Source organism: Euleptes europaea, chromosome 10 (assembly GCF_029931775.1).
Source record: "Euleptes europaea isolate rEulEur1 chromosome 10, rEulEur1.hap1, whole genome shotgun sequence".
Lineage (NCBI taxonomy): Eukaryota > Metazoa > Chordata > Lepidosauria > Squamata > Sphaerodactylidae > Euleptes > Euleptes europaea.
Window position 1 is genome coordinate 7,314,107 of NC_079321.1, and position 13,184 is coordinate 7,327,290.

The 13,184-nt window shown below is 44.0% G+C and overlaps 2 protein-coding genes across 7 annotated transcripts in view; one reads left to right on the top strand and one right to left on the bottom strand.

Annotated features, from left to right (window-relative positions):
• Positions 1–13,184, bottom strand: part of EHBP1 (EH domain binding protein 1) — a 313,110-nt gene that overhangs the window by 197,880 nt on the left and 102,046 nt on the right. For all 6 annotated transcript variants that reach the window (XM_056856272.1, XM_056856271.1, XM_056856269.1 and 3 more), the window contains exons 5-6: positions 5,383–5,564; positions 3,040–3,179 (exon numbers count right to left, since the gene is read on the bottom strand). In XM_056856272.1, the coding sequence (XP_056712250.1) occupies positions 3,040–3,179; positions 5,383–5,564 (322 nt within the window). The remainder of the gene's footprint in view (positions 1–3,039; positions 3,180–5,382; positions 5,565–13,184) is intronic.
• LOC130483507 (40S ribosomal protein S25) lies at positions 6,279–6,683 on the top strand. The gene has a single exon (XM_056856273.1). The coding sequence runs from the start codon at positions 6,288–6,290 to the stop codon at positions 6,663–6,665; it is 378 nt and encodes a 125-aa protein (XP_056712251.1). The 5' UTR covers positions 6,279–6,287; the 3' UTR covers positions 6,666–6,683.

A 13,184-nucleotide genomic window follows, 5' to 3' on the forward strand; every position in this document is an offset into this window, starting at 1 on the left:
TACTAACCAGGGCTGACCCTGCTTAGCTTCTGAGATCTGACGAGATCAGGCTAGCCTGGGTCATCCAGGTCAGGGCTCGAAAGCTTATACCCCCCCCCCCCCAATATTGTTGGTCTCTAAGATGCTACTGGACTTGGATCTAGTTATTCTCCTGCAGACCAACATGGCTACCTTCTGAAACATTTCTATCTTGAAACTCTGATTTTCACCACTGTACGTAACAATAATCCAATGTGCAGGCCGCCATTTGACCAGGGAGGGGCGCGGGTTGGACTAATAGAAGACCCCACAGGTTTCCCCAAAACTTCTTGAGCTGACCACCAACTCCACTAACCCTGCAGTTATGGCATCGATCTTGGCTGTTGAAGCTTTCAGTTGTATCTTGAATCATGGTCATGATACTGCTTCTGGGAAATGTCACTATGGCAGATCGTTCATGCAAAGTGAGAAAATATTTGTTTAATATGCATAAGTTTCCTTGAGCTGCAAAATCTGGTACTTTGCACTATTTAGAAATTATTTGACAGAGACAGGGGAAGACTAGAATTATAGAGAACATGCACGGGTAATTTTAAGAAATAGACATTACGGAGTAGGAAAACAGGATGATCGTATGGATTGAAAAATTGCTTTTGCTGAGCAAACAGAAATGTGATCCAGACCATTTTTGGCTTCTTATGATGTGAGACGGGCAAAAAGATGACTAACTGCGAAAGCAGCAGGTATAAAGAACATAACTTAAAAGTAAATGCATCTATGATAGCAATGTAGCCATATACTTATTGGAGATTATGTTTCCCTATTAGCTGTACTATTGCCATTTTGGATGTACAGTATCCATCTTTCCTGCCCAATCAACGTAAAGTTAAAGAATCGAGAAGTCCTAAACTGAGCTAACCAAACTGTATAATTAATCCACTTAAAACCTATTGTACCCTTTCTTTTATGACCAACTTATGGGATCACCTCGATTGATGGGTATGTGCATGCGTTCCTCTGCAATAATTTAGCTAATAATATTGATACTTAGTTCATCCATTTCCACTGTTAGCATCCTTTCCTGCGTTTACTTTTATACCAATTAACAGTCCTTCTGGACTGGAAAATGTCAAAAAAGTATTTGCATGTGTAAATTAACAGAGGACAATTCCACCATAACAACAATGAATTCAACAGATAGAACTGCTATGACTCCAGTGTGTGTGTGTGTGTGTGTGTGTGTGTGTGTGTGTGTGTGTTTTAATTATGACTCCAGTGTGTTTGCAGTTCTGGTAGTGCTTTCAGTGCTTCCTCTATGACTCCAGTGTGTGTGTGTTTAATTATGACTCCAGTGTGTTTGCAGTTCTGGTAGTGCTTCCAGTGCTTCCTCTATGACTCCAGTGTGTGTGGTGTTGTTTTTAAATTATGACTCCGGTGTGTTTGCAGTTCTGGTAGTGCTTCCTCTTACAATCACTTTCCTGTCTAGTGCAATCCCCACTGCTTATAATCCTCTCCATGATTTGGGCTGGACACTGGCCTAGATTAAAGAGTGCATCGCTGAGTTTCTTACAGGGGGAGAAAGCATTTGCCTTTATCAAGACTTTCTCCAGTTGAAGAAAATTCATAGGAACATAGAAACTATAGTCGGTCAACCTATTACATACGACCCCAAACTTTTTCTCCTGAGTAAAATACCAGACGCATGTACTAAAGACCAACAGATCATACTAAAATATCTAATAACAGCGGCAAGAATAGTCCTAGCTTCACTGTGGAAAACAGAAAAAATACCTAAAATTGAACTCTGGATTGATAAAGCATATGAATTCATATCAATGGCACACCTAACAGAACTATTACAAACAGACACTCAAAATTCAAAAAAAGACAAATGGCACACCTTCTATGAATTTATTAAAACCAAAAAGCAACAATAAATTTGATAATTGTTATGAAAATAAAGTTGATGAAGTAACATAACATGTTAAAAACTGATGACAATTTTAACCTTGTTAAGGGGGTAAAAAATATGACTGTTTCTTTTGTTTATGTTTTTCCTTACCCTTTTCCCTTTCCTGTATTCCCATTTAATACTAGAAATTAACAAAAATATTTATTAAAAAAAAAAAAGACTTTCTCCAGTTGGGTTCAGGTCCAGTTACTACAGCAGTGCCCTGAATGGCATTTTAAAATTTGACTCAGGGTGTCAAATATAAGGCCCGCGGGCTGGATCCAGCCCGAGAGCTCTTATCTAGCCTGCGAGCAGGCCAAGGCAGCCACTCCCCAACTCTTGATCTGGACTGCTGAGGCATGGCCTGGCCTGACCAAGTGACATTTATGTCATATCTGGCCCTCATAACAATTGAGTTTGACACTCCTGGTTTAACGGATACACATGGGACCAACCACCCAAGAAAGCCACTCTCTCCCACATATGGGGTTGGATCCAGCCAGCTTTTTCATTCACACTTAATCCCCTTCCTTTTTCCAACTTCTGTCCCACATGCCTTTTGTCCATGTAGGTCCCAAGATCCCCAGGATAGCTTTTTGGGGTGGTCTGAGGGAACGCCCTCCTCCCTTTTCCATCTCTAGAAAAGCCAGTTGGATCCAACCCATGAGAGCTCCTAGGAGCTAACTTCAGGTCAGGGAGAACTTCAGGCTGCCAGCCCCACACTTCTTCTCCTGAGAGCAATACGTCACTGTCCCAGCAGGCCTCTGAAATGTGCTAAATGACATACGGGCCCTCACTAGTGCCTTGACGTGGTTTTGCTACTAAGCCCGTGATCGAGAAGCAATACAACTCAGAAGAGGTAGACAGGAACGTCGGCCATCACCAAAATCACTGCTACTGTCTGGGAATGTCCCAAATGTCAGCTATCTGTGCTGCTTCTCCTATAATGTTCCTGAGGCTGGTCATTTATGGTTTAGGCAAAAATGCAGATTAGAATATTATAATATAAATTGTACTCAATACTTGCTTCAAAGGAAAAATGCTTTAAGACCATTACAGGCTAGTCAGAAAGTATTTTCAATGTCACCCTCTTTTTGGAAAAGACAAACCTGTGATTTTTGCTGCCTTTTCCTCCTGGTTGACTCTATTTTCTTCATCATCTTCATTATCTTCCTCAAAGTCATCTAAATTGCCAATGTCTGCTTGCTTCATGCTCATCAGACTAGCCAGGCTTTGCATGTCTTCGTCCCTTAAAAAAATCAATTTATCTATGTCATATAAATTGTTGACAACATGAACGTCTAGCATCTCACTTGATGCAATATCCAAGAATTCCCTGATTGCAGTGCTCAGACCTGTTTGTACCAACAGCTACATCTTTATTTAGATCAATAGCTATGAATCACCTTGAACTATCTGCCAATCAAATGTATCTCAGCCCAAGGAAATGAACCAATTCCAACCTGTTTTATTGGGGCGCTGGGGGGGGGGACTATGTCATGAAGCGATTGAAAGAATATCAATACAACTGGACTGCACCATACTAAATCAAGGAGACAAGCCATACTAGGGACGCTTACACTTACATGACAGCTTGTAGTGCAGCAACTTGTAGAAGACTGCTAAGAATGAATGCAGAAGCCCCAGTGGCCTTGACTAGCCTGCTCTTGTTAGAGCTCGGAAGCTGAACAGAGTCAGTAATTGGATGGGAGACCACCAAGGAAGGCTCTGCAGAGGAAGGCAATGGCAAATCTCCTCTGCTTCTCACTTGCCTTGAAAGCCTCTTGCTGGGGCTGATATGCAGAGGCAGGCAATGGCCAACCACCTCTGTTTGTCCCTTGCCTTGAAAGCCCCATGAGGTGGAGCTTCATGAACATGAACACACATGAAGCTGCCTTATACTGAATCAGACCCTTGGTCCATCAAAGTCATTACTGTCTCCAGGGTCTCAGGCAGTGATTCTCCAGGGTTTCAGGCAGAGGTCTTTCCCATCACCTAATTGCTTAGTCCCTTTAACTGGAGATGCCAGGGATTGAACCTGAAACCTTCTGCATGCCAAGCAGATGCTCTACAACTGGGCCACAGCCCCTCATGGGTTGCCATGAGTCAGTTGCGACTCAAAGGCACCCTTTACCTTTATGAAAATGATCAGTCATGAGAGAGAAAAAGAGAGAAGAGTTAGTTTTTTATATGCCAACTTTCGCTACCACTTAAGGAAGAATCAAACAGGCCTACAATCACCTTCCCTTCCTCTCCCCACAACAGAAATCCTGTGAGGGAGGTGGGGCTGAGAGAGTTCTAAGACAGCTGTGACTAGCCCAAGGTCACCCAGCTGGCTTCATGTGGAGGAGCAGGGAAACCACCCCAGTTCACCAGATTAGCCTCTGCTGCTCATATGGAGGAGTGGGGAATCAAACTCGGTTTTCCAGATTAAAGTCCACCGCTCCAAACCATTGCTCTTAACCAATACACCACACCGACTCTCCTTAGTGGTTATATGTGGTTTTCCCTTAGTGCCACAGACCTTCACCTGAATCATCTTTGTAATTCTCAACTTCAGCTCTGTAAAACAGGCTACTATTACCTCACATACCAAATGAGGGGCTTTGGCTAAGAGAACAGTTGCTTGGCTGAGGTCCTGCGGCAGTTCATGACTGAGGTGACACCACACCACAAATTCCCAACCCATAGCACACTGTTTAGCCCCTGTGCCCTCTCTGCAGTCACATTAAACAACTGTAATCAATTCTGACAGTGTGGTGGACACGGTGGACAATTTTCTCAATACCCGTAACTACATCCAGGAAACATACTTTTTACTCCAAGGGAACTCATTGTAATGCGGGGGGAGGGAGGAAAAATCAGCCTTACCGCCTTGCTCAAAACTTAGAAGCATAGAATCATAGAGTTGGAAGGGGCCAGACAGGCCATCTAGTCCAACCCCCTGCTCAATGCAGGATCAGCCTACAGCATCCCTGACAAGTGCTTGTCCAGCCTCTGCTTAAAGGCTGCCAGTGAGGGGGAGCTCACCACCTCCCTAGGTAGCTGATTCCACTGTCGAACAACACTTACTGTAAAAAAATTTCCCTAATATCCAGCCAGTACCTTTCCGTCTGCAATTTAAACCCATTATTGTGAGTCCTATCCTCTGCTGCCAACAGGAACAGCTCCCTGCGCTCCTCTAAGTGACAACACTTCAAATACTTAAAGAGAGCAACCATGCCCCCCCAACCTCCTTTTCTCCAGACTGAACATTTCCAACTCCTTCAGTCTTTCCTCGTAAGGCTTGGTCTCCCCTGATCATCCTCGTCGCTCTCCTCTGCACCCGCTCCATTCTGTCCACATCCTGTTTGAAGCGGGGTCTCCAGAACTGCACATAATACTCCAGTAGCGGCCTGATCAATGCAGTGTACAGCGGAACTACAACATCTTGCAATTTGGATGTTACTTACGTTGCTTTTCCTTCCCTCAGGAAAATGCATGATAAAGAGAACTGCAAGGTGGCAGACACGACTTTCTTAGACAAAGGCTTGAATTTTAACTTGACGTCAGTCTGCGTCGGCATGGGGCTTGCGTATTGCTTCATGTTAATATTGCTGGTGGCAAGAGCTTTCCGGCGTCCAGAAGGAGATTCCTTTAAAAACAAAATGTCATGAAATAATATGGTTATAAAAATAAAATTATATTAATGTTTTATCTATACAATGTGCAGACAAAAGAAAGAGTTGTTTGGGTTATTAAATTATGACACTATGGAGGTGGGTAGCTCCAAACCTACAAGGAGAACAACATAAATTAGGTATCACTTATGTGTCTGCCCACAAAAAGAGACTCGATCAAGCACCTGTTATTTGAGTGTGCCTTACACAATAAAATTCGTAGCAGAACTATCGGACCATTGCTAGAAAGGTTTCCCGGAAGATCTAACAACATTAGACTTTAATAGCTTCTAAGAACCACCAAACGACATGATTGGTTGCCCGGTTTTGCACCCAGGTCTATAATCAAGGAAAAATTGAGAAGGGCCTTCAATCCTGAAGAATGGCAGTTTTTTTAGTTCCTGAAATGACTTAATCTCTACTATTTGCCCAGGAGAATGTCGAAGTGTTAAATTGCTGACAGATACGTGTAGTTTTAGCTGGTATCTATTAGGACTATCTTGTGTTTATCAAGATCATTTGTATGTAATTTTATTCTTTCTGTAATTAATGTTTCCTTTATATACCTACTGGTCGTGGACTATAATAATAAAGAACTAGTGGAAGCGCTCCTCCGCCACGGGGTCTCCTGGCCCGGCCCGCGCGCCTCCTTCCTTTTCAGCCGGAAGCCGCCAGGCCGAGCAGCCGCCGCCGCCACTATGCCTCCCAAGGACGACAAGAAGAAGAAGGACGCGGGCAAGTCGGCCAAGAAGGACAAGGACCCCGTCAACAAGTCCGGCGGCAAAGCCAAGAAGAAGAAGTGGTCGAAGGGGAAAGTGAGAGACAAGCTCAACAACCTCGTCCTCTTCGACAAAGCCACGTACGACAAGCTCTGCAAGGAGGTGCCCAACTACAAGCTCATCACGCCGGCCGTGGTCTCCGAGAGGCTCAAGATCCGAGGCTTGCTGGCCAGAGCGGCGCTCCAGGAGCTCCTCAGTAAAGGTCTAATCAAGCTCGTGTCCAAGCACAGAGCCCAGGTGATCTATACCCGCAACACCAAGGGAGGTGATGCTCCAGCCGCTGGAGAGGATGCCTGAGAAGGATTGCAAGTGGTGTTTAAATTCTTCTGTATATTAATAAAACAATTGAACTTGTTTAAAAATAATAATAATAAAGAACTGAACCAGATATCACCTAGAGTAATCAGTGTGTGTGTGAGATATGTGCTGCCGTTTCCAAGTTATGGAGACCCATATGAATTAACGACCTCCATAACATCTTATCACTGACAGCCTTGCTCAGGTCTTGCAAACCGAAGGCCGTGGCTTCCTTTATTTGAGTCACTCCATCTCATGTTGGGTCTTCCGCTTTTCCAGCTGCTTCCAACTTTTCCTAGCATGATGGGCTTTTCCAGTGACTCTTGTCTTCTCCGGATGTGACCAAAATAGGTTAACCTCACTTTAGTTATTGTAGCTTCTAGGATCAGGCGTGATTTGATCTAGACCCACTTATTTGTCTTTTTGGCGGTCCACGGTATCCGTACATAAGAAAGGTCAGGCTGGATCAGACCAAGGTCCATCAAGTCCAGCAGTCTGTTCACACAGTGGCCAACCACTCTCCTCCAACACCACATTTTAGATGTTCTTCCTCCCAGCTTTCTGTTCTTCATGTCAGATGTTCTTCCTGACAGTTTTCTTCGCTGTCCAACTTTTACATCCATACATAGTAACGAGGAAATACCATAGTATGAGCAACCATTACCCCCTCAAAAGTTCAACAACAAAGTTACAGTGAGGGGTACATGTTATTAGAAAACTGCCGATACGCATACAGCAAACAAACTAACAAAGAAAAGTGTGCATTTTCATACACTGCCTTCAAAGCAGGTCCCTCCGTTCAATTTGCATTCAGAGAGCCGCTGCACTTATCTGGTCTAAGGAGGCAATTATTTTTTGTTCATAGTAGAATAACACATTGAAACTGCCTGACCACACTTTCCTTCCTACAAATTGTCCTAAACTTCGATCTTAATCGAGTTATTTGACTGACAGCAACAGCCAGGAAGGAGAGGCCGGGCTTTGTTTGTAATAGTCGTCTATGTTCAACTTGATTCAGCCGAGACTATTTGCATATTCTTAAGTATTTCTTCTGAGAGGGCCTAAATCCTTCTCAAGTGTTTGGTGCATTTTTGAAATTCTACATGCACTAATAGTTTTGTATAATATTACTGTGCATAATCTGACAGATAAGGCTAGGTTTTTTTTAAAAAAACAACAACGTATTCTTCAGGGATGACATATTACAGTCTGACTTATTCTACTGGGCAGAAATGTCAAGTATCTTTAGGAAAGGCTGCTTGAATGATTGAATTAGCGTGTTTTATTCAAGGCAGATGACAACCACGGCCATATTGCTATGTCCTAACGGTTAACAGGAAAAGGATTTTTTCTTTTTGTTTAGTTTGGCTTAGCTAGAATAATCTTCTCTATCAAATCTGTGTTGATGTCTGGATTCACAATCTCGCATGCATTTTTACTTACAGTGTTGGAACAATACTATGATGCTATGTTTTTCCACCACTAAGAGGTTTTGTACCAATACTGTACAATACTGTAGCGGGAGATACGACAGACACCATAAACCCCTATGTAGGCTATTTTTTAGCCCCGATCCCTTTGACAGAAACATTTTTAAAAATCCTACTGGGAGTTCCCCCCCTTTCCCCCCTTTTATTGCGCCGCCTTCTCCCATATGAATCCACCTGCTCCCTTTTGGCCATCTTTGGAGGCCCTGTTCACTTTGGTTGCCACCACTATCTGAAGATAAATGGGGAGCGACTGAGAAAGGGCTTTCTCGGCACCAAAACTTTGGAACTCCCTGTCTGTCTCCCACCAGCGGGTGAAGACTTTTAAATTTTCATTTGGAACATCCCCCCCCCGCCCCCCAATAATGTCTCTTGGTATTGTTTGTGTGTTTTTATAGAATTTTATAGATTTTTTTTTAATGTTTTTAATTTTTCATTGTACTGCTGCCTCCTGCCTCCTTGCTCTGCAACACCCCATCCCAACTTCTGACTGGGAGATAAAGACTCAGGGGCTTCCATTCCCACTTGTATCTGATGAAGGGAGCTTTGACTCTTGAAAGCTCATACCTTCAAAAACCTTGTTGGTATATATGGTGCGACAGGACTCAAATCTAGCTCTTCTACTGCGGACCAAGAGAGCTACCCTCTGAAACAACCAAGGAACCAAGTTCCTGATGTTGACAATCACAGGAGAATGCCACAGTTAAAGATGGGGAGATGGGTAGGAAATCTGCTGTCAGATATGCTGTGAGAACCCATGACAGGGACCTCTAGGCCAACAAGTCGGGTAGCTCCCTAACACCCAGGAGAAAGAATACCAAGTGTCCTCCTTATTGCATAAATTGAAACAGATGGCTCTTTAATAGGTTTGGAGGTATCGTATAGTGGAGGGTGTTTGTGTGTGGGGGAAATCTGCCGCAGCTGAGTACAAAATGTGTTTGGGGTACAGAGTAATCTGCTGCAAGAGCCTCATACGGCATGAAGCAGAGATGAGATCTCTGCCAACTTGCCCAGAAGATCGAAGCTCCTCACTGGAAACTCCTTCCCCATCCCAAATGTGCCGTTTAGCAGTCATTAATGGTTAGTGTCTTTGGTAGTGTGAATGTGAGGAAAGCCGGTAAGAGATCTAGGAAAATCTAGGAGGGTGCCAAGTTGTTTTCTGTTGCCCCAGAAGGTCGGACCAGAACCAACGGGGTTGAAATTAAATCAAGAGTTTCCATCTAGACATTAGGAAGAATTTTCTAACAGAGCGGTTCCTCAGTGGAACAGGCTTCCTCACATCACTTGCCATCTCCCCCAGAAAAATCAGGCAACCAAAGTAGTTTCCAAACCAAGATTGAAAGTGGATTGAAATTTGACCGGATACTCAATCTCATCCAAGAATATTTGGAGTTTCCCCCAACTTCCTCTAATTTAAAGTCTTAAGAGCAAGAATCAGATATAAAGCAGAAATTGTGTGCTATCTTCTAATAGTTCAGTTATTTGGCAACATGCTCAAAACCTGTCGGCAGGGTCGGTGCTTATGTACAAACTTGTTCCTTTGCTAGAACAATACAGAACTAATGAAGCATGAACTTTTACTTAAAAATAACGGGTGCCACACCTTAATTACCAATCAACACTCTCCAATATTACAAACACCCTGACATTGCTGGCACAGGTTGGAGAGTCAAATTTGTACTTGCGTGTTAGTAACGACCACTGATGTTACACCGGGCTGGAGGTATGATCTCAGATGGAGTCTGTCGTTCCAACTGTGTGATGAGCTCTTTATATCCTGCCCTTCCCTTTGTTTGGAAAGGACAGACCATGTTGTCTAGTGGCTAGAATCTGACAGACAGGGAAGAATGCCATTGTCCATTGCCTATGGATCTCTTTATCTCTAGGCTGCAACCCTTTAGAATCACAGAATCATAGAGTTGGAAGGGACCACCAGGGTCATCTAGTCCAACCCCCTGCACAATGCAGGAAATTCACAACTACCTCCCCCCACCCCAAGTGAGCCCTACACGCCCAGAAGATGGCCAAGATGCCCTCCCTCTCATGATCTGTCTAAGGTCATAGAATCAGCATTGCTGACAGATGGCCATCTAGCCGCTGCTTAGAAACCTCCAGGGAAGGAGCGCTTACCACCTCCCGAGGAAGCCTGTTCCACTGAGGAAACGCTCTGTTAGAAAAGTCCTCCTAATGTCTAGACGGAAACTCGTTTGATTTAAGTTCAACCCGTTGGTTCTGGTCCAACAACAGAAACAACTCGGCACCACCCTCTATACGACAGCCCTTCAAATACTTGAAGATGGTTATCATATCCCCTCTCAATCTTCTCCTCTTCAGGCTAAACCTATTCTTCAGGCTGAACATACTTTGCTTTGGAAAATGGAGCGGAAACCAATTCGAGTTTTTTTTTTTAACCTGAAGTAACTTTGGTGACTCCATTAGGACTATATCTCCTTAGTGATGCTCAAGCAATTAGAATTATTGGAACAGAGCTATTGGTCCTCACCAACCAATCAACGTGTTTTCCAGCTAGTGCTCGGAGGTGACCCGAAAGTTAGGAGACTGTGGACAGAGGCAGCCCTTCAAGTTCCCACCCTTCAAAAGAGGAGGAAAGTGATTCCTTCCCTTTCCCCTGAGGACAAAGAGTCCACCCCCCCCTTCCTATACCAAATGCTCCATTTTCACATTAACTAGTTGAGCGTGAGAAAGGAACCCTTGCAGGTACTCAGGGATTCCTAGACGTCAGTTGAAAAAAATTCTGCCTCATGCTTTTCTGAAGTCATTCTGAATAGGTAAAGTACCTCAATCAAAGCAAAGCATGCAAGCGAATTCAACTTAAGGGGTGCTCATTTCTTGCGGCATTCAAGTTTTCCTGAAAGTTAAAATCCAGTTTACTGCATGCCAAAAGAGTTTTGTGCCTGATCTTTCATAGCCGGTGTGGGGGGGGGGGGGCATGCAGAGAAAAGCAGCAGCTACTGCTGTCACGTGATCCCCGCTTCTCTCTCCTTAATTTATCTCGGACTCCACTTCTGCTGCTTCTGCCTCTTAATACGATAATCCTAAACCATTCCAACAACCAGTCGTTCAAAAGGGATCCCTTTCTAAACTGCATCTAAGGATGCCAGCCTCCAGGTGGGCACTGGGGAACTCCCAGAATGACAGCTCATCTCCAGACTACAAAGATCACTTCCCCTGGAGAAAATGGCTGCTTTGGAGGATGGACTCTGCGGCATTGCACCCCACTGAGGTCCCTGTCCTCACGAGGCTTCATCCCCAAATCTCCAGGAATTTCCCAACCTGGAGCTGGCAACCCTACCACCACCACCACTCCCGCTGGTGGCCAGGGGGGACCTGGCAACCCTAACCACATCACAAAACCGTTGATGTTCGTCATTTTGTCTTACCATCTTGAACTTCATTTGGTAGTTTAAAAAAGTCAGATTTGTAGAGATTCAGGATAGACACAAGGAACTACTTTATATAGCACATAGTTAATTTGTGGAATTCACTGCCACAGGATATGGTCATGGCTGCCAACTTGGGAGTCATCCCACTGGATACCTCCCTCCATTCAGATGAAATGCTATTGACAACTACTCTTTGAGTGCGGTTCTCCGACCAGTTCCCTATCCACCTAAACAATCCCAGGGTCCAGTCCACAGTCTTCTAGTTTACCCATCAAAACATCATGGGGAACGCTGTCAAAAGCCTTTCTGAAACCTAGGTAAACAACATCAACCACATTTCCTTGCTCCAGTAAGCTCGTCACTCAACTGAAGAAGGAAATGAGGTCGGTCCGGCAGGACCATTGGGGACAAATCCATGCTGACTTCCCCGTATCACCGAGTTGTTTTTCAGATGCTCGCAGGTTGATCTCTTTAATATCTGCTCCAGTATCTTCTTTATATCAGTGGTTGGGGAGCAGAGGTGGGAGGATGCGGTCGCAGTCATCCTGCTTGTGGGCTTTCTAGAGGCAGCTGGTTAGCCTCTATGTACACATATTTGTGGACCTGATGGGCCTTTGGTCTGACCCAGCATGGCTCTACTTATGTTCTGAACTGTGTACAGAACTGCATCCTTAAGCGTGCGGTGCGTAAGTCGCAAACGACAGGATTGTAACCGAAGAAAAAGACGGAAACACTTTATTGAGTCTGAGTGCTAGACATGCTGGCAATATTACTTTTCATTTGCTGTGATCGCTCCAAGGTGAAACAAGTCCAGAAGTTCCTGGAAGACGGTCCTTTAAAGCTACATCACAAGTTCCATATTGCGAAGGCTATGCTGAACAGATCACTGCTTCGCCAGTAAAGCAAAATAGATCACTACAGAATCTAATTTGTGAAAGTATAGAGCAATTAAATGCTAAAATAGACAAGCTACAGGAAGCTCTCTCAACTGGAGAGAGTAAATTAGAAACTATGTCAGTTAAAATAATTTAGACAGCCGGATGGAATATCTAAAGGGCCAAATGCAGGCAGCACAATCTGCATCGAAAAGGTGCTTAAATGCGAAATCATGGCTCAAGATATCCAGAACGTTTATTAAGAATGATGATGCATATGAATGGAGAAGTTAATGTTTAAAAATGTTGGCACACACCAGAAATATTCAAGCTCTGAATTATAAGAAAGTATCGAAAACGACTTCACCACTTAGCCCTCTAGCAAGACTGGGATGGAAGCAAATAAAACGTTAAAAACCACCAAGTGTTTTTCTGCTCGATTTAAAAAAAAACACAACTTCAGAGAAAAGTCTTATTTCGTACTGGTAGCAATAGAAATGGATACCACAATACAGCTAGCTGTCTGCCAATAAACATATAAAAAAGGAGACCATGCTTTTGGTCAGCATTACTTCTCCAAACCTGGGAGCCAGCATGGTGTAGTGGTTAAGAGTGGTGGTTTGGAGTGGTGGACTCTGATCTGGAGAACTGGGTTTGATTCCCCACTCCTCCACATGAGCGGCGGAGGCTAATCTGGTGAACTGGATTTGTTTCCCCCACTCCTCCACGTGAAGCCAGCTGGGTGACCTTGGA